The following is a 22,199-nucleotide window of genomic DNA, read 5'->3' as shown; positions in this document are numbered from 1 at the left end:
TTCATCTCTTGTAGCTGATGTGTGCTCATCATGCTCGTGCTCTGAAGCGTGCTGGCTGGTCTGGGTGGGAGTTGTGAAGGGAGTCTCAGCAGTACTGCCACTCCTGCCAGGCCTGTCTTCAACTGGCTACAGCAGCGTCTGTATTCAGATGCTAATTCACACTCCCAAGGGCATTCTGTAACCAGGTCAGCCTTGCTTGGAATATTTATAGAGGTCTGCTGCTAGTGAAGTTTGCTGCTTGCTCCTGGGGGAGCAAAGGAGGTAGACCCTCTTTATGCTTAGTGCACCATTTCCAGAGAAAGTGTGGACATGAAAAATGCAGATGCAGGGAAGGAAGATTCTCTGTTGTTGTTTTAGGTGACATCGTCCTATTCAAAGCACTGACTGATTCAATATCGCTGTTCATCTGACTATTGTCAACAGGGAAATCCTCTTTTCTACATGTTAACACTCCCAACTTGGAGGAGCTAAGCCTCTAGTTTGCAATATATTACCACTGAGTTTCAGATTTGACACTTAAACACTGCACTCCCTCTCTGATAACAGTGTTGCCAAATCATTCTCGTTATCATCATGCTTGTACTTTCTCTCCTAAACTTGCCTTAGAATAATTCCATAATAACTCTGATTATGGCTACGGTTTTGCTGTACAAGTCAATGATCAGTTTAAAACACAAATCAAGTGTATTTCATTGATTAGATCATGGCCAGTACCTAATTTTACCCCAATACTCTATTCCTGGTTCATGCCTATGGGGATGCTATTTATGTGCTTATATTGAACTAAATAAACCTTCTGATGTCAGCCTGCCAAAGCCTCATCCATTACTCATAGTTGAAAAGAAAAGGAGTTGATGGAAGCTTGAGGGAAGCAGTGTGTGATAATATTGTACATGTACTGTAGTTGACGCATCCTCTTCTATAGTAGGAAATGGCCTGGTCATGTGGTATTGTTCATTAGTGAACAGACTGGTAACACAGGCACCCAGGACGTTCCTATCTCACTCTGAGACAACACATTTATTAAGTCAAAGCCTGGAGGGCTGCAACTTCTCAATAAACACATTCCCCTTTTCTCTATAGTTTTGTTTTGTTCTGTCAGCTTATTAGAAATGCAGCTTTTAATAATTGGCTAATATATGATAATGTGTACGAGTACGGTCTAGACCTGCTCTATATGTACAGTGCCTTCTGTTGTGAATTGGTGCTATATAAATAAAATTGACTTGACTAACGTGAAATGTTATGGTGGGCTATGACCTCCACTATATTTACTCTATACAGGAGGAACTATGGTGATGTCCTGGTTTCACCACCATCTGGCATGGTTGTAAATCCTAACAACAGCTCTAAAAGAGGTGAAAGCTATGAGTACCCTCCAATATTATAAATTAACAATAAGAATATGTGAATACTGCATGCTATGAAAATTCAACAGACTGAATAAATAACAACAGACATAAAAGTGTAAATGTATCAAATAAATAAATAAATATCACAGAAAATAATTTCCAGTTGCCCCCCCCCCCCCCCCCCCCCCCCAAAAAAAAAAAAAAAAAAAAAAATCACATAACATTCAGTATTTTGGTCGAAAGAAACTCATTATTTATCTCAAAAATCTGATTGGCACTGTGCCAGTGTCAGTAATGAATAGTGTAAAGGGTTATTGGTGGCGTTCAAGTTCAGGAAACACCGTACAGCTAAGATACAGACTTAATCAAACATTTTTCTGCTTCCTGATTTTATCTAGAGTTATGTGTAGGGTCTGGTGTACGGACATACCTTTGCCATCTCTACGCGTCCACTGAAGTCACTCGGCCCCAACATGCTAGCTTGCCACAGCCAGTGGTTAGCTTCTGCCCAAGAAGTGAAACAGACCGTCCGGTAACGCAGTCTTCATTATGTCTTCACAGTAGCCTGTATAGGTAGTAAATCATCTTGGCATCACCTGGGCCTTGTTTAGAGGAGGTGTGTGACCCCCGCTGGGGATACTGCGTGCTCTCGCCGTGTGTGTCACAAGCGTACTAAGCTAGGTTCGCTGTTGCAGTGAATAGCTGAGCTCCGGTGTAAAGTGTCGCTGCTCTTAAAAGACAACTCTCGTTCAAGTTAAACGCCGAAGATTACAAGAGTGGATATGCCAAATTATTAACATGCAACTTCGACGGAGCTGGGCTAACAAAACATACAGTAAATAACGGTAATACAGTTGATTAATAGAACTTCCTCACGGTGGACATTTTGACTTGTAAAGCACAGGTGAAACTAATCACATTAATGATCGCGCTGTTCTGATTGCGTGTATCAGGAAACCATGACAGTGAGCCAGTGTGCACAGTATTTTAAACAACTTAAACGAGTTCAGAAGTACTTTTTGTAAGTTTAGGCAACCAAAATTACTTGTGTGAAGTCAAGAAAGAAACATATTTGTTGTTGTTGGTAGTAGAAGGAACAGCCTGGTTTCCACCTCATTATCTCAAATTCCTGTCTTGCTTGTTATAGCCAGCAGTCAGCTTGTCAATGTAACTTTTTTTGATCAGGATGTCTTCACTGTGAGGTCTGCAGCCTGTACTTTGTTTTGGGATCTTACTGGCATTGTGATCCAAAGAGGATCCAGGTCACATCTCACATCTGCACAAACTGGTGGTCACTTCAGCCTTGACCACATGGTCTCTCTTAACTTTTTTGCTGCAGTAGTCAGTGACTCCATCTCTGCACCCACCTAATCCTCCCTGCTGAATAAACTTTGTGCAGGATGGGCCAAACTTCTGCCAGCACAACAAATTAAGTTGTGTTCTGGTCTTGTGTGCCTGACTAGAAAAATGATGGTGAAAAATACAAGCAAAACCTGAAGAAGTGACTAAAGTTATTTATGTTACTACTGTAGCACAGGTTTTAAGCCAATACTGAAATTACATTGTGTGATGTGGTCACTTAGAATATATTACAGTTAAAAATGTAGCCCAACTTATACCCCAAGTGTTTAAAGGCTAGGATGACACAACACTGATGAAGGCAAGTTTAGTAGAGGATATTTGGGAATAAAACATGGCATGTTCGAGGACGGTTGCACAATGTTTTTAATTTTGGTTAGGAATGAAGCTCTGGTCTGCCCCTCAGTACAAGTGTATGTTTGTACAGCTCTGTGTAAATATGTGTTCTACTGTGTCCACATAAGAGCACATGTTCTTGTGTGTGATGGAGCAGGGGTACGTCCTGGTTGTACTATCAGCCACGTGCAGGCTTTTCCGTTCCGCTGAGCTCTGATCTATGTACAGTGTGACCATGTGTGTCGGCTCTGAAATTCAGGATTTACTGTCTGCTGCTGTTGCCACCCCAGTACTTTTGCCTGCACACGAACGGAGGGATCTCTCCACCAATCAATTACATTTTTGTTCCACAGATTTAAGGCACCTGTGAAATGAGGTTTATATCAGTTTCCTTTAGCCTATCCTTGTGGTCTGGCTTTATCTACTGACTTGCTGGTGGAGGAGATGGCTTTATCTTGTGTAGCTGTGCTGAAAGTAGCTTAGCTGATTCCTGTCCATTGTACCCACTCACAGCTGAACTCCTCTTTGAGTGCTGTGTTTCTGTATTTGCAGCTGTTGGTATCACTTCAGTGACAATATACTGTCACAGTTGTACCAAAAATCAACCTCTCTAAGGATTTATATAATCTAATTGTTTTCATGTTGACCAGAATGCATTTTTAATGTTTTTAAAATATCAGTGCCTCCATGAGGACCACTCATCACGAAAAGATATGCGCTTGTGGTGAACACTAATGGCTGTATAAAGCACTGTGGGTAATAGCATCCACCAAATATTGTGTATTCTCAATCAATGCGCTGGTCTAGAGTTATTGCTGTTTTAATGGTTATCAATTAATATTTTTATGGTGCAGTTTTTTTTCTTGTCAACTTTTAAGTAAACAGACAAAAGATTGAATAACTACTGGCAAAATAAAAGAAAGAAACTGATTTAGACTGCCTTATGCTGCATTAGTGCTAAAATAACTGCATGTCAACAACAAACAGTGTATCATGTCCTTTTAATCAGATCAGCCATTTGATCTTTCTCTTGTGAACAGCTGTTTTCTGTTTGTAGCACATTAGATCATGATTATGCTGCCATTTATCACCCATGGATCAATAGCACAGTAATTACACCTCTGCAGCCTTGCTTATTTAAAGGGCTTGCCATCTTGCAGTTCATCTCTAAAATGGCAATATGATACCAACCGCTTATGCTTACTTAATGTCCCATGTCTCCATAGCTATGAGTGTTAACACAAGTAATGTTATTGATCAAAGGCAACATTTAAAAAAAAGAGCTGCATTGATTAAAATATTCTATGTTCAAGCAATGATCTTCATATTTCAACATTTAGCTAAGAGCCTTTTGTTGTGTAACAAGGCTTTCTACTGGTTCTACTGTGTACAGTATTCCGCTGTTCATAGCCATTCTTCCTGAGGCACATGTTGACTCTGTCTCCATTTCTGCATAAATTGTTTGGCAAAACAGAATTGTGTCATCAGGCGGTAATAGTAGATTAGAGTTCTAAGTGTCCTAACTAAGTGTGTGTATTTTCTAGTGTGCTTCTCCTCTCTAACTCTGCACCCTCCTGTCATTTTCTCCTTCCAGACGCCAGTGCTTTGGATACTCAGGTTCTAAGTCCATGTTTATCAAGTTACCATATATAACCACCTAGATACTTGTGATTTCCTTGCATGTGCATGTGTGTCTTTGTGTTATGTGGCGTGATGGTGCGTTTCTGTCGTATCTACCTGCGTGTATCTGTGAGTGTTTGTTTTTCTGTAGATAAATTGAAGCAATATCTGTAGGTATGAAAGAGACTGCAGCATGTGCCTTTGAGCCATCTTGCTGTCACTTTGTGCTGGTTATCGTTTCATTTTTCTCTTGTAAGAAAGTGATTTGTGTTTCAAACTGGACGTTTTGGTCAGTGAGGAGGGAGCATTACACAATAGGCAAATCTGGCCTGAAGCACCAAGAGCGGCAAAACTCTCAGTCTTGAGCCCACAAATTACATTGATGTGGAATAATTTGGTCTTTTGCCTGTGGTGCTTCCCTCCCTTCTCCCTGTGCTGTACTCCTCCTCGCCCATCATTTATCTTATCCTGAATTGACCTCCAAATGTACTGTATTTTCCTTAGTACATTTTGTTATACTGTATGTTTCTTTTGTTTTAATTTTATCGTTGTGTGCCTTGTGTTTAGTTGTGTGCGCTTGCCTTGTATTTCTTGTCCTTACATTTTGTGTCTCCTCTCTCTGCAGCCTCGCAGTCTTTTGGATCCCAAAGTGCTCGGCTTGCAGTCTGGAGGGTGAGTGGTGGCTCACATTGTGATTTGATCGCTTCACAATTAAACAAATCTGAGCTGCTGTGCTATTTTGCACCCCCCATACTGAGGCACATGTAGCAGAAATGTTACAAACACGCTGATTTTCTGGAGTGGAGCCCCGATTTAAGTATCATGCTCCCTGTTTTGTGACATACCACAGAGAAAAGATGAATATACAAGATGCTTTATGCCCTCACAACATCTGTCAGGAACTCATCCCCTTGGCTGCTTGATTTCTTACAAATAAAAGTTTCTAAATGGTTACTCAAGAATATATATGGGAAAGATGAGTGATCTCAGTGATGAGGCCAACTGTTATCTCATATCACAAGAGAAAATAATCAGTAGTCATAGTCATATTTACACCAGCTCATGTCATGGCCATGCAGCCATCTGCAGCGTGGATTGTGCATAAAGGCGGCAAGAGGCAGGGGCCCTGGGGTGAGGTGAGGGCCTGCGCAGCTCGTCACGTTGTGTATCTTTAGGGTCATACCACTGATGTCGCTGAGAGGGCTGACAGAAAAGCTTGAGGAGCTTTAACTGTGTGAAGGCATTGGGGCCTCGATGTCATGTTGAGGTCATTAGAGAGGCTTTGAGTGACAGTTGAGGTGATGCCACTGAGAGCCTCATGGGAAAGGAGCAAGACGGGTGGGAAAGCAGTGAGGGAGATGAGGAGGGGGCACAAGGGAGCTGGAAGATGGAGAGAGCAAGAGAACTGGAACTGCAGTGTTGTGAAGACTGAGACATATTCATCCTAAAATGTCAATTTTTGACACACCACTCAGTTGTTTGTAAAGTCTTTGCTGCAGCAGGTCTTCACCGCTTAATGAATGTCATCGTCAGTATTCATAGTGTATAAGATAAATCCAGGAATAAGTATAATATGTATCAGTACTAGCAGTGGTAGTCTGGAGCAGTACCCTGTACAAATTGAGATAACACGAAAGAGGGGGAGTCTATGGGAACAGAGGGTGGGAGGGATTACACCGAGCTCCAGTGTAGGTGGTAGGCTCCATGTGAAGTGGGGAGGAAGGGGTAAGACAGGTTAGGTAGGAGGCATGATCCATGGTGTCTGCCAGCTGTGTAAATCAAGACCCCCCTTTTGCAGTAGTAATGTCTCCCCCAGCATGGCATTATTATGATATTAATACACCTTAAATCTGTCTGCTTCTCCAGGGCTGGCAGTATTCTTTATGGTATTGACAGCATGCCAGATTTACGCCGCAAGAGGACAGTGCCTCTTGTCCGAGACCTGGTGAGTCATCTGCCTCAACAAGGTTATGTGTGATTTATGTCAAATCTATCTGAGTGACCCCACATTATACCACTCTGGTGGAATCCTGTCCTGTGTGAGTATGGACCCCTGCTGAAGACAATAATAACTTTACTGGCACCCTGATAAAATGTGATAGTGCTTTAGAGTGGCAGTGTTTGATTCTTATCATAATATCCTTAGGACCTTTGGGCTGACGCCTCTGTAACAATAATGGTTATTAAAACATAGCTCAGTCGCAGTGTGAGTTTAATTACAAGTTTCTTACAGCACATGATGGGGATGATTGAAATACTTTCCTCACATATGTAGACCTGCAATACAAAATTAAATAGATTTTAAAAAGTCACATATACTCTCATTGTGATAAAAACAAGCCAGTAAGGAGCTGATTGGTGATAAAAGCAACCACTCAAAACTCTGGCTATTTAGTGTAGAGCACTGCCTTGTGGGAATGTAAAATGCAACCTTAGCCATAACTCTATGGCTTGATTAATTAGCCAAGAGAGGGTGTTTAAGACATTGCATCACAGTGATGTTCCCCCATTTGTTTTTATTGCAACATAATGTGTCATAACGTATCCCACAGAGCGGCCTGTTGCAGTGCAGTCCACTTTAGCACTGTGCCACATGGTTAGTCTGTCTGAAAGACAACAGACTGTTGTGATGCCAGTACTATTCATGTCTGTTGATAACTGTTTGTCCATTATGTTCCACACTGTATCTGTCTGTCTTGTGTGTGTTCGTTTCTCATCGCCAAAACAATGGAAATATTATCACACTCTATTAAATTAAGTCTCTTACAAACAACCTGTTTAATACATTTTACCCTTTAAAGATTTAGAGTTTCGTGTGAAATAATACAAATAGCATTTTATGCAAATGATAATGCAGCTTGATGTCATACACATAGATGCTGATGAATGTTTATATCACAGTGAACAACATGAGTTGATGCTGTATTTGTCCATATCTCTCATGAAATTAATAACCAACAATGTCTTGGTAAGTATGGGTTGTCGTTTTTTTATTTTTTATTTTTTTGAATTTTGCGTGTATATTTGCCATTCCTACATAGACCCATAACAGCTATGGGTGATATTTTTCAGTGAGTTGTCAGATTTCACCCTTGCCGGTGCTTGGCCATTTTTCTTCCTTTTTTCGTGGCTCGGCAGGTGTCGAAAATTTGTATTCAACTCGAAATGTTGACAACTCAACCCAAAAATATATCCGAGAGACTTCATTGACTTCTGATTTAACTGTGTGAGGCTTTTAAATCATGTAAAAGTGACACTGTGCAAGCCTTTTACACTTGGGATGAAGTCACTAGTCAACAAACTAATTGGTCCCCTTTCATGCCTCTCCTTTGTCAATGTCCCACATTTGCTGTGTGATTGCTTCAGGGCAGCAACAGCGTTTGATTGGAATGGACAGCAGGGTTCCCCCATATTATAGCGGGATGTAAAAACACAAACAAACAAAAAGAGAAAGTTGAAAATCGATTCACAAATCACTGAACGCTATATTGTAGCTGAATAGATAATATCTGGACAGGGGGTCATATTGTATTGCCTGCAGCAACCTCAGCAGTGCTGGTGCATGTTGATAAACTTACATCAACACTCACAGTTCATGTAGAGGTCACGTTCCCTCCTACATTCTCCATGGCTTCCATGGATCTTTACCATAGCTGGGCTGTACAGACAAGAGGGTCGTGGTAAAGACTGATCCAATATTGTCAGCTGTCCATGTCTGCATTCCTCTGTTACGTAACTTCCTCCAGTATGGGATACATATTTATCAGTTTCTGGTCACCCAGACTCAATGGATATTAATATAACAGCTAATTTACATGTGCGTATCTGTGTGCGTCTGTGTGTATGTGTGTTACCTGTTTGTGTTTGTGAGAGTGCCTTGTGTGGGCGTGTACTATTTTGTGTTTGATTAAGTTTGTGAATGTCTGAGTAGACACGTGTGGGTTTTTTTTTTTCCGTGTGTGTGAGTGCGAGTTGATGTTGTGTAGTACAGCTGGCTTCACCCATACATGAGTGTGTGTGTCTTGTGTTTCTCTGTTTGTGTCAAACTAATGTGCAGAGCAGACAGCAGAAAATATGATCAAAGCTTCATCCAACAGAGAAGTGAATATAAATGCCAAGCATGACTGCAGTTTAGTGACTTCCAATGCATGAGTGGATAAAGAATCATGCAACGGCTGTATAATCTCTCTTGATGAATAGCTGAATCTCTCTAGAGCTCTATGCCCTAACCAGCAGTCCTGCATGGCAGTTGAGACACCTATGCGCTCAGTATGGATAATAAATACAACAAAATCCTCTGCTGTTTGTGCTTTCAGCATTCACTCTCCCACTCCCTGTCTAATTCAATTTCTTTATTTCTTTCATTCTCTATTCATGGTCCCCTGGAAATCACAGGCTTTGGTAAGCTTACTTTCTGTGTGCACTTTAGTCACCCATTCACAAGCCATTTAACTCTATATAGATATTTCACATGCCACTATGTGTAAATTCATTGGGATACTGCATGAAAGTGCAGAAAGGTAAAATGGGTCGGTGAATTTATCCCTTTTCATCATCTCTCTTTCCCTCTTCTTCTCTCAGACCCTCACTGCTCGAAAGGCAGGCATCTCGTTCGCTCTGGTGAACCGGTCCACCCTGAATAATGAGGACCTGGTGAGTACTAACATGCCTGCACTGCCTGCATGAAACTCAGTTACTGGCTATTATGGAGTCTTTGTGGGTAATGGAGAGTTCTGCAGGGACATGGGACACTGGACCCATATTCTCATTATTTTTTAGGGCGGTGTTTAGAGAGGAGGAGGTGCTGGAACTCTGACAAATTTTTATAGCTGTGCTGTTTGCTGCAGCCATTGTACTTTAGGGCCTGGGATCACATTGCCAGGAACACAGGGTTCCAAAATGAAAATGAGATGGACTGCATCAGTTACTGGCCTTATTTCTTTAGATGTACATATAGCATGCCATCATCTGTCTGTCTGCCTGTCTCTCTGTCTATAATACATACTACAGTTTATTAAAATAGTATCTGTGGCCAGCCACTTACTCTTTCTGCTGTGCTGCTCCTGTCAGATCATTTGGCTGAGTTCAGACATGAAGAGATGGTTCTATCATTTCATTTAGACAATGCCCTGCGATTAATGATAAGCACTGTGCATTGAGGAAGGCAGAGCTTCGGAGAAGGGGCAGAATGTTTCAGTCGATGGCGAGAGACACTTTTGTGTTGACCTCCAAAGCTTGCTTTGCATTAATTGATTGCAATTCTTCCCTCCCAGAGGGAAAACCCTGTTGTAGGAGGCAAACAGCAGAAGAAAGCAGTTTCTCAGCAAGACAAACAAGTAGACAATTTCATATCCATTTATGTGCAACATGGGTCTGTCTATTCCTGCAAGATTACTGGATTCAAACGTGCTTTGTACGTTATGAACAAATATTTCATCTTTTCAAACAAGAGACATAGCCCTCCATTTTTGAACACTGAATTGTGTACATTTTGCTCTTTTTCATACACTTGACTTGGTCCTTGTGGTCCACATGCCCAGTTGCCCTAAAGTGAGAGGGTCTTGATTGCTTACTAATAGCCATGGGTTTGATTAAAGGGGCTTTAGGGATGAACAGCTCATGTCCCAGATGAGGGAGCAATGGCATGATAGATGCAGTGTGCTAATTGGTGTATGAGAGGAGCTGATTCTTGGGCAAATTTGGAGATTGTGCTGCAGTGGTAAGTAAAGCTTGAACTTTAGAGATAGATGTCCAATGGTCTGATTAGGAGCAAAGAAGGAAGAGTTTAATAATTGGTGGTTGAGGGAAGCTGACTTCCGAGCAAATGCAGATTGTGCGGTCTTGTTAAGTAGGACGAGCAGATGTCAGAGTTTTATCTGCTGCATTAAGTCCAGGAGAGTGCTTCCCTGTGAGGACTCCGAGAGCACTCGGTAAATGGCCATATGTGGTTCAAGAGTGTTGAGGAGTTTGCGGAAGACAGGAGAAAGGAAGAGGGAAGGAGCTGGAGGAAAAGGAGAGAAATGAGCATGGTGTAAGAGAAGATCGGAGCAGAGACTTGTCATCATGATCCCGTGGCCCTGATGTCACTGTTCAGGCAGCCATGTTGAACAATCCCTCCTCTGGTCCCTGGAGAGATGTTTGAATCTATTTAGAGCACCTCTTTCTCACATCCTCTTTTAGTCTCATCTCTGCCCCACCTTAGCTTCCATCAGCACTCTTCTGTTTTACATTTTAATTTGATTAAAATGTTGTGCTCTGTCACTGCTGACGTATAGACCTTGCTCTCTCGATGCTATTCTCTTTCTGCGTCATGTTTCCCATGTATCTGCTTTTTAGAGCAGAAAGGAACATTATGTGTAGGCCAGCTAACGGCGCATGTGTCCGCTCAATGTTCTGAGCTGCATGTGATTTGAGCACCAGAGAGTTTTAACTGTGACTGTCAACATAAACTGGGGCCGTGCTTACCTGCTGAGACAGAGGCAGGGACTCACTTGTACAAAGGAAGAAGGAAGCCAAGATCTGACAGAGGTCAAGGAGTATCTGGAAAATAAAATGTGATGTGTTGCTTTAAGTCAGCCCAGATATCATCAGGCTGGTTGTTAGCAGCAGAATATACCACATTGATGAAAATGCTTGCCTGTGATTTCCATCCAACTAATTTTGGACGAAAGAAAGAAAGCATATTAGATTGAGGTTAAAATACTTGCAATTGTTTAACACATTTGACACTATATGGTAATGGAGTTTGAGGAAAAAAGAATTCTTGGTTAGGGCTGAAATTGTACAATAGTTAATGCAAAAGATTAGAGGTGTCGAAGGTTGGAACAGGATGAGGATGATGGCAGTGTCAGTGTAGAGGCTGACAAGGACAATAGGTGGTGAAATTGGAAAGGAGGAGGAGAGATTAGATTCCTCTCTGTCATGTTGCTCTCAGGCTGGGGCTGCGGCTGTCAATCAATTCTAGCAGCATCTTGCGCAAAATCACCAGGGTTACCTCACAGTGTAACACATGAGACTCACACATGCAGCACTCCTCCCACATCTGCTGCACAGTGTGACACACGGTGTCAGGACTGAGAGCGAGGAGATGGAGAAAGTGAGGGAAATTTCAAGAGACAGAAACAGACTGTAGCAGTGAAATCAGGGGTGAAATACTACTCATGCAGTGGTCAAAGAATGAGAAGGCAGAAAATTAATCCTACGTTTAACATACTTAGTACCATTTGAGATGTTTGGTTGGCTGGTAAAATAAAGCCTAAAATAGAGATATTTCCCAGCCAAGTCAATTTACTCACAAAAGCACAAAGAGGTCTCTGCAGTTTCCCACATCATAGACATTTTGACTCACTGATCTCCTGCAGGCTGTGTCCAAATTAGAGTTCAGTTCAGTATTAAATTTGGTGAGAAGGCTTCTGGTTGCAGCCCTGTTCTAGCTCGTGGGTAAGTTGTGGATAAATCTCAGACATCTGCTTTATCTCATCGTTCTCAGATTAAAAGGGAAATCTCTCTGTCTCCCTCTGTGTTTCATTAAAGGTCCTCCAGAGTTCAGTAGCCTCTCTGTTGCATCAGTGAAGTCGCGCAATGTTAGATAGCCTTGTTGTCCTGTCATCTGGTGTCATTTAATCATCTCTGCAAGCGTGTGCATTTGTATCTGTATGTGTGTCTGAGTGGGCAGTGCTGTAGTCTTTGTGGTAAAGTGCAGAGCTGCTGTTCAGGTGTTAAAGCACATTGTCAACATGCTGGGGGCTGACAGCAGGCGGAGGGGGTGGAGGAGAAGGGGTGAGGAGTGGAGCACAGTAGAAGTGGGGAGCAAGTACCTCTTGAAGATTTATTTAACCGCCATACATCTCCTTCTCTTCCTCTGTCACTTTCTCTCTCTCGCTTGCTCTCTCTCTCTCAATCTGGATAATGCTCACTTTTAAAAACCTTATTTACGGCATCCATTGATTCTGCCTTCAAGAACTGGCATGTCCTGGCCCGTTTTCCAGTCCTTGTGGATGGAAGGGCTGCTGCAGTAAAGCATTCAATTTGAAGAGGCTTCTGTTACACAGCAATCAGTCTAGACAGACCTCTAGTAGACTTTAGTATTTGGTCTGAAGGAGCTTTTGTCAGTAAACCACTCAATGTGAACAAAGCCTGTGGGCTAAGGATGCGGTTAATCTAAGATTTATGAGATGTGTGTCTGAATTACCCTCATATTGCTGACCTCTCCACTGATGACAAGTTAGTCAGAAAAGGATTAACAAAGCCTCCTACATGTTATCTCTGGCAATAATGTAATCTGTTAGATCCCTTTCTCTAAGAAAAGATGCTACAGTACTGAATGATAGCTGCAGTTCAGCCACATTATATAATTGCCAAGATTAATGCAGAAGAGTATTGTAAATTTCATGCACCTCAGATTGCAGATCAATTTGAATTAAGCCTACTGAGGCTTTGTTTCTGTGAAACTTCTGAACTTTGGCTAAAACTTTATGTTATATCTGCTCATAGTGGTCCCTCAGCAGGAGGAGAAGTATTTGTCTTTTCTCTGTACTGATCTCAACATGTATTGAATGTTTCTCAAAAGCAATTTAAGAACAAACTTGTTTTTTATTAACTTTTGACGTGGTTATGAAATCTTATTTTTTCCAGCTCACGGTGCCATGAGAGTTTAACATCAGCTGTACCTACTCTGTTTCTCTCATTCCCACATCTTTTCCATCATTGCCTTTATGACCCAGTAATGCTTATGCTTTCTCAATGCTGTCTCTTTCTTTTCAGAAACTGCATGTCTTCAAGAAGACCCTCCAGGCCTTGATTTACCCAATTTCATCCACAACACCCCATAACTTCGAGGTGTGGACGGCGACCGCACCTACCTACTGCCATGAGTGTGAGGGGCTGCTGTGGGGCATTGCCCGTCAGGGCATGCGCTGCTCAGAGTGTGGCGTTAAATGCCATGAGAAGTGCCAGGACCTGCTCAATGCAGATTGTTTACAAAGTAAGGAAGTAGATTTATACATCAACACACTGACAGACACTGACTGAGCTGCCATTTTTTACATCCTGTAATGTTTTGATAAACTGTTCATGAGGACTTTGAACCTCAAAGCTATGTCAAAATGCATTTACGGTACAAATATTGTTGCGGGGATGTATGTAATACATATTACACTCATTGCTACGAGAGACATGGTGCATTTACTCAGTCAGTCACTTGAACTCATTACAGTCTCCGATCAGCTTTTTCAATCAAGCACACCCTTGTTGGTACAGCGTAGACTAATAGGAACAATGTGACATGCAGGCTTCAGGCTTCAAGATCATCCTCGCGGCAATCCTCATACACCTTAAGTGGATTAGCTACACCTTAGCTGTTATAAAAGTCAGCATTTTCTAACAGTTTCATACTAGCATAACAGTGTTTTGTAGTTCAAACTGTGATTCATCTTTATCACATTTCAATCTGCACTCTTGAAAGCACTGCAGATGCATGATACAGATACAGATATAGAGAATTAACCTTCATGTGTGCCTCTTTTGTCTTACAGACACATTCACATAAATTAAGACACACATACACACCAACATTAATGCATGATTTCTCATCTTTCACAGATGCTCACTCAGTCATAGCCCGTGGAGTCATAGTGATACACATTAGATCTGATTAGATGCTGGATGAAGAAATGTGATGAATACACGTGATGGATGCCTTAGCACTGGGAGGCATCACCACTTTTATCCAAATCCCTCAGTGTTAAATATGCAGATTAGTGAGCCTAAACACTCTGTCACCCTTTGCTTGTTCCAGGGGCTGTGGAGAAAAGCTCCAAGCACGGGGCGGAGGACAAGACCCAGAATATTATAATGGCTATGAAGGAACGCATGAAGATAAGGGAGAAGAATCGTCCTGAAGTGTTTGAGGTGATCCAGGAGATGTTCCACATCTCCAAGGAAGACTTCAGCAGCCACCTCAAGACAGCTAAGCAGGCTGTGCTTGATGGGACCTCCAAGTGGTCTGCCAAAATCAGCATCACAGGTTAGCCTGGTTCCTGTGATTACAAACTAATTTTAATTAAGAATCATGCCATAATAGAATCTTTCAGTTGATATGACTCACTCACTCAGTCGGCCACACAGTGAGAAATGCTTTGTGATTACTAATGCCCTGATACTGCTGCAGGTGACCCTTGACCCTTAGACCATGACCTTTAATCCTTTCCTCAGTCCTCCAGCATCAAATCAACAAAATTGTCATTACAGTTCAAGCACACTTCGAATGACTAACACTGTTACTCTAATTAGTATTTACTTGTTATAAACCTCAAGATCGTGGTCATTAACCTCTGACACGGAAGCACAAACAGCAATGCACATTTAATTAGATACAAAAATAGAAAAATGATTAAGTAGTTTGGGGGGAGGTCAATTATCACTACATCACTTGTGGGCAGGTAAATGATGATTTTTTTGGGTTGTCGTTGAAATCAGGATGAAATTAATACACTCACCAACTATCTAGTTGACTCATTCGCCGAGGCAATGACCTATTTTTAATAACACATGCATTTTAAATAGGAGCTCGGTCCGTGACATGTAGTTGTAATGAAAACAAGATACAAGCTTGAGCAGTGGGAGAGCTTATCAGGTTGCAACAAAGCTTGCCAAATGTTAAACAGTGCCACAGTAAATACAAAGCATCTGAGAGGCTGTAATAAAGAGGCTATGATGATTTATTATTATAGTTGAAGAGTACTTGGTGGAGCTGACAGAGGTCTTTATGTCTTTTTTACAGCTCACTACCATGCTAATATTCTGATAGAAATTTGTATAGTGTAGTTTGGAACTGAGCCCCCCCAGAGCTGCACCTTAAATTCTCTCTGAGATGCCAATCAAAATGTCATACCCCTGAGTGCAGTTTGACAGTGCAGTGCTTCACAGCACAATCAGAAGGAAAGTGATTTGGATTTTTTGAGATGTGTTTTCATCACACATATATTTTTCTCTTTTTTGGAAGAACTATTAGTTCTTTGGGTTACATAATGTTTAAGTGCATTTAACAACTCCGACCGAACATTTTAGCTTTTCAGTGTCCTAAAAGGAAAATTAATAAGAACCAATGTTGTTCATTTTCTTCCTAACCTCTTTTGTCTTTGTTTACCAGCCCTGTTAGTGAAAGAGAATAAGACTGAACCCCATGTACACATTAAAGTCTAATTTTGGTGTTATTTTTCATGCCCCATTTGATTACATAACCTATGTTGTTTATCCCTGTTCCTGCCACACAACCTAATTTTCCAGTGTTCATATTAGTATCATTATCGTGTGTGTGTGTGTATAGTACATATAAAAGGCTGTTAATTTCTCTGTTCAATCTACATACACACATAAACTAACACATAATCGGTGGGTTTATAGATTTGTTTCATTTAATATCTAGTTAACTGGCTACTTAAAGAAAGCCATATCTATAACCTCAAACCTGGTCTCCAATTCAGCACATTAATTGCCGACCATTTCTCGCAGTGTCAATACACTGGAGAGAAATAGAAACAAAGAGGGAGGGAGACGAATGGAGACGGAGGGGAAAAGAATTGGGTTTGAGATGGAAAAAAGGAAGAGAAGAAGAAAGTAGGGAAAGTAAGAAGAGGGGAACACAGGAGTAAGAGGGATGTTAGAAAGATCCAGGGTTGCCTTGGTCAATTTCCCAGGGGTTTATTGAACGCCCCATTTTAGACCGTAGTTATTGAATTGTTATTTATTTATCATACATTAGATAAACACCAACTGGCATTAGCTCTGACAGCAACCATGAAATATTTTGTATCTGATGAACATGCACACTACAAGGTCTGGCAGTAAATATGAACATTCAGATTTGACACTATACACTAGCTATTTTAAACTTTGAGCAAATCACTAATTACTATCACTTGGAAAATGCTCTAATCACCTCATTATTAAACATGCAATGAGGACAGGCTAGTATGTGTATGCTAGTGTGTGGTATGTACTGCGTTTTCCTTTACCCATATTACTAGGGGTGTAACAAACCATTGACCTATATTGATACATCGATTGAATGATCAGTGATCCAATAGCATCGATCCAAAATGAAAACATCAATCAGACATTGTACATACTGTAACATCCCTCACCAAGCAAGTGTGGAGATGTCAACTAGTTTCGTGACAACTTTTATTAAGCACAATAACACAGGCTACCGTGTAGCCACGCTGACAAAAATAACAAAAACCCTGAACTACCTACATCAACTCACTTGCAGCGCCTTTTTCTGTGGAAAGACCCAAAGACCATCTCCATATCCAGCTCCCAGTCGATTACAGGCAGCTGACATACCAGACAGGCTTCACTGCATCTAAGCAGGCAACATGTTCATTAACCCTTGAATAACAGTACTTCAACTTAACAGTCTCAACAGCTTTTCCTCAACATCACAGTAAAAATATGATCATTTGTAAGCCACACCTTTATTTAAAAATTCCACTGGCACGTCTTTCTCCGCTTGAGTGCACCCACCTCCAAACAAAATGCAAGCGGCACCATAGCAAGCAGCTAGAAAAAAGTCTGTGAAGATATTGTCTCTCCTCTTTTTATTAAAAAAGAAGAATGTTTTTTCATTTAAATGACTGGTTGAGCTCAGGAATAAAAATGTCAAATTATATTTTAGTTGCTGTTTGTGATTTGATATGAATGGAAGTGATTGTGATAAATCAGCAGATGATATCGTCTCGTATCAATTGCCAGCTTCTGAAATGAATTGAATCGAAATTGTATCGTAGCAGAGTTCGTGATATCGGCAAACATTGAATCGTTGTCCATTGAATCGATATAATATTGTATCATGATGGAACTTGTGATTTACACCCCTGCATGTTACCTTACATTGTCTCCTGATAAAGTTATATTTTCTTTTGAATTGTATCACACTTCATGAAAGCCTCGCTCAAACACACTCTGAGGTCATTGTGTTAAATAGGAAAACATGCACTCAAGTCTCCTCTATTCAGTGACCACTCTTCACACCATAAGAATACTTTATCTGTTTATGCCTCTGGGTATGCCCTCTGTGTTACTCTGCTCTTCTCAAATCAATACCGATTTTTCACTTTTCTCACCTTTTGTACTTTGGCTTTTGTATAATGGTGTATTTTGTGCTTCAAATATGGAAATGCAAACAGTCTGGTAATTTAAAATAACATAAAATCCAAGCTGCAAGCTTAATCGCTGCAAGAAGTCGAATGAACAATGTTGGATGCAGCTCCTACGATTCCGATATAAAAAGGTGTGGGGGAGGGGCCTTCAGACACTGTTGAATGTCCTGACCAGCACTTAGTTTGAAGCATGTTGACCCCTGTCGCTGTCTCAGACCCCTTCTTTACTACAGGAGGCATTTGATTTTTAGTACTCCGCAAGCAAGCGGGCCATGCCTCTTGCAACCTCTATATCCTGCCCACCAGCTCCTGTCTGCATTGAGCTGAGGGATATATATGTACCCTGAATTATTTAGACTGTCACTTATGCATATTTAATGCCCCAGTGTCCTTTTTCCCTTTTATGGCGCTGTGAAATACTACTGTCTCTCCTTCTCCGCACCTTCCTCTTTGTGTGTGGAAGTAAGACTCTGAATCACTGGTCGTTTTCTGAAGCCAAGTTCTAGCTCAGCATGGACATGCTGTAGCAGTGGGCACACGCATGGGGGTGGAATCTACCTATAGCCTGCATGTAGGAATAGATAAAGGAATAGATATACTGAGCGTGAACAAAGGAGATGAATAATGGTTCGTGTCATTGAACCAAAGAGCCGCTTTGTTGTCTCAGTTTTGGCAACTGCACAAAGTTGTTGTGGGCAGTGGAGGCAGTGACAGGGCCTTGATTTTTGAATTGGAACCAAAAAATCAAATAAATAAAATTCAGGCAACTGACTAGAAGCACAAAAATAAAATATAGACCTAGATTCATGACTGGGATTAAGAGACTTATGTAAAAACTCACCCACCAGCCAAGTGCTTCCTGTTTTTGATTTCCAAAATAATATAAAATTGAGTGAATTAAGTTATAGATCAATTATGTTATAATTAAGTTCGGAACAAGTAGCCATAAATATGTGAAATCAAATCTAAACCATAAGATGGTCAGATATGTTGCCTGTGATACTTGTGTGACTCTTCTCTAACCCTGTCTTGTCTGCAGTCATGAGTGCACAGGGCTTACAGGCCAAGGATAAAACTGGCTCCAGCGACCCTTACGTCACCGTCCAAGTGGGCAAGACCAAACGCAGGACGAAGACCATCTTTGGCAACCTCAATCCAGTCTGGGATGAGAAGTTCTACTTGTGAGTGCTCTTTATTAATTTGACCCTTGTCTGACAGATTATCCCCACCAAGATTAAGCATGATCTGTTCAAAGGAATCTTAAAGCACTAGTAAATACATTCAGGCAATTCAGGATTTTTTTTCTTTTCTTTTTTTTTAACCTACAGACTCAGTAGCTCTGTAAATTACTATTGTTACGACAGGTTATGCAGCTGCACTGCAGAGATTTTGGAGATCCAGACTCACTGTTTAACACAGCTTTATGATGGCATCCATCAGTGTGGACAACACAGGTCTTAACCCTGTTGTTTCAACAACTAAATAAATCCTTCAGTGCTTTAGTGCTGCAAGCACTTCTCCATCTCCCAGGGCTTTTGTCCTTTGTTTTTTTGTAGTATAGGCATGCAATTGCCATAGATTTTTGCCACTCAGTCTACTGGTTACCTCTTCACCTTGCCCTATTTTTTATTTATAAATCAAAGAGAAATAAATTGCAATGGATGATGGTGAGCGATTATCTAGGAAACTACTTGGAACATTTACTTGACCCCCAGATAAGCTTCTTAAAAAATGTGAAAAATTGGAGAGCACTGTATGATGCATGCTGTGCCTACCACTATACATGCTGTTGTCTTTGTTTGAAAAGAACCAGGTTGAAAAGGGAAATGTATCTTTTTTTTTAAACCCAGATCAGGATAGTTCAAGTTTTAAGAGGAAAGGTTATACTAAATAGACTCTCAGATTATCCTTATGCTGTCATTTGCTGGATGTTCAGCCCATCAGGATCAGTCAGTAAAAGAACATAACAAAAAAACTAAACAAAAAAAACAAACAAACACAAAAGTAATGTGGATATTTAATTTGATGCAGGTCTATCTCCAACCCACTGGGCATCAGTAGAACCTTTGAGTTATCTATTTATTTTTGATTTGTTTTTTCTTTTATTTTAAACTGTAATTCTCTGTCTCTAAATTGGAAAAGCATCAGGGAGGGTTTGTCGTGTTGACTCCCAAAGAGAGAGCAGCTAATGGCATTTTTTGATTCATTCAAGCATTTGAATGAATCAAGAGTTTCTCAACATCATTCCTCTGGAGGTTTCTGTCCATAGCTCTAGCTCATATCCATGTAAGAAACCATATTTTTTTTAATGTGAAAGTATATTAAAGTAAAGTAAATTATAAATAGTAAAGAGAACTGTTTTGCGTGCATGTGTCTTACTTTCCCTTCTCAAGAGGTAGGTCCTGAATTTATACTTCAACAATTATTAATAATATATTTTTTTATAATTTTAGAAAACTCAGAGGGACATGTGTGTACTACTGAGGTTTTCTGTGTGTATGTGTGTGTGTGTGTGTCTGTCTGTCTGTCTTATGCCAGTTATAGACAAGGTTCCACACCTGTAATGAGACTCCAGTGGTGGCTATAATAAAACTCTTTCCCATTACTACAGGGATGCAGATTAATAGAGCGATACATTACTGTGTGCTTGGCAGAGAGCAAAGTCCCAGACTAGTGCAGCTGCAGCAGCAGCCGCAGCCAGTCCTTCCCCCGGAAAGGGATTAGTTAAAAAAAATACTGCAGATCCTGTTTCTCTGGCTGTCGCACCCAAGATGTCATTAGAACAAAATGTAATCTGTCGGTTTTAATTCCAGAGCCGAACAGTCTGACCCCATCTGAAGCTAAGTGCTTTGGCCACCTCTGGTCTATTTAGCAGTGTCATTATTGTGAAACGTCTGTCAGCTGCACTGATGCAAAGAGGACCAAAGAGATGTACATAAAGCTTTCACAAGTAAAAAATCCTTGCTAGGAATGCTACACAATCATACAGATGATTTTAGCATGCATTGGGAGAGAATGAGAATATAAAGATGTAAAGGTCATGCAACGTCTTGGGCCGATTCTTCCTGCCAGGCAGAGAACCCCTCTTCACAATCACATTCTCACTTATACCCATCCATGTGCGCACACGAATACACACATCCTCTCATTTGAATCTAGGCAAAAATCATACTCCATATAGAAAATGAAGTGTGTGTGTGTGTGTCATTCTGCTCCACTGAATACCCCATCCCGATGAGCTGTCACCAAATATGCTGTTGCTGTTTGCATTGCTGTTCATGTTGTTGTGATTGTTTTGACCTGTCATAATCATCTTCCAACTTGTAGTGAATGTCACAACGCCACTGACCGAATCAAAGTGCGTGTGTGGGACGAAGACGATGACATCAAATCACGGGTGAAGCAGCACTTCAAGCGCGAGTCAGATGACTTCCTGGGCCAGACCATCATCGAGGTTCGCACTCTCAGTGGAGAGATGGATGTTTGGTACAATCTAGGTATGTTTTCTCACATTTCAGCTCAATGTCTTTTTACAAATGAGATACTGACGAATTGAAAAGGATGGTGGCGCTTATTATTATTATGGCTACTATGACACCTCAGGACCTCTCTGACATTATCAGGGCTAGTAAGGGTTTGAAATGTTTTGATACTAATGCCCACACAGTCAACACTGAATAGGTTTGGTGCTGTTTCAAAACCACAAAAGTTTCAGTACCTTACTTTGAGGAATATAAAAATGCTTTGAGACCAAGGATTCTGTCAGCAGGTCTTTAAATGCTTTTTTCCCATTTAGCAAAAGTAGCCCAACTTCTCAACATGTTGAATATTGTCTTAACGCATGCACCTAACCAAGAATTTGTCCTAGTTAAAAAAACAGTTTAAAATAATAATCTATAGTATGTGAAGGTTGGTTTACTTATATTCCTTGTAGTCATTATTCACTTAGCCTGTGAAAACAGTTATGTAAGCTCTTGTCATGCTGTGGAGGAAGTTTGTCAAGTCTGAGAAAGTAATTCGGTTATTTCACAGTAATGTCATCAGGGTTATTGCCGCTTGGGACAGCAGACTATATATTTATAACAGATATCTTCTGATACAGACTTGGTAGTGCAGTTTGAAAGTTGTGGATGTCTACCAGGCTGTCTAGTTGTGTAAATGCAAAGATAGGCTCTCACATTTTCTGAGTGACCATGCATTCAGTTGCAACTTACAGCACTACAGTTGCAGACTCATTAAGCTTCATGAACATGTTCACTTAAACTGTTGCTTTTTCCTCCTCTTCACATTCCCATTACACTGTCAGCACTGACAGGATGTGAAGATAAATGCTTGGTCATCTAAAGTGTGGTTCAGTCAAGTCGTTATTACT

At 40.9% G+C, this 22,199-nt stretch overlaps 1 protein-coding gene across 3 annotated transcripts in view; it reads left to right on the top strand.

Annotated features, from left to right (window-relative positions):
* Nucleotides 1-22,199, top strand: part of LOC108876972 (protein unc-13 homolog C) — a 102,763-nt gene that overhangs the window by 14,285 nt on the left and 66,279 nt on the right. For 2 of the 3 annotated variants that reach the window (XM_051077166.1, XM_051077160.1), the window contains exons 3-10: nucleotides 4,642-4,664; nucleotides 5,293-5,339; nucleotides 6,534-6,612; nucleotides 9,249-9,320; nucleotides 13,431-13,650; nucleotides 14,464-14,691; nucleotides 18,867-19,008; nucleotides 21,155-21,324. In XM_051077166.1, coding sequence (XP_050933123.1) covers nucleotides 4,642-4,664; nucleotides 5,293-5,339; nucleotides 6,534-6,612; nucleotides 9,249-9,320; nucleotides 13,431-13,650; nucleotides 14,464-14,691; nucleotides 18,867-19,008; nucleotides 21,155-21,324 — 981 coding nt within the window. The remainder of the gene's footprint in view (nucleotides 1-4,641; nucleotides 4,665-5,292; nucleotides 5,340-6,533; nucleotides 6,613-9,248; nucleotides 9,321-13,430; nucleotides 13,651-14,463; nucleotides 14,692-18,866; nucleotides 19,009-21,154; nucleotides 21,325-22,199) is intronic. The other variant, XM_018666839.2, reaches the window with a different exon arrangement.

The sequence above is a fragment of the Lates calcarifer genome, linkage group LG2, assembly GCF_001640805.2.
Source record: "Lates calcarifer isolate ASB-BC8 linkage group LG2, TLL_Latcal_v3, whole genome shotgun sequence".
Lineage (NCBI taxonomy): Eukaryota > Metazoa > Chordata > Actinopteri > Centropomidae > Lates > Lates calcarifer.
The sequence above is the reverse complement of the archived record's forward strand: the minus strand, read 5'-3'. Positions and strand labels throughout refer to the sequence as shown.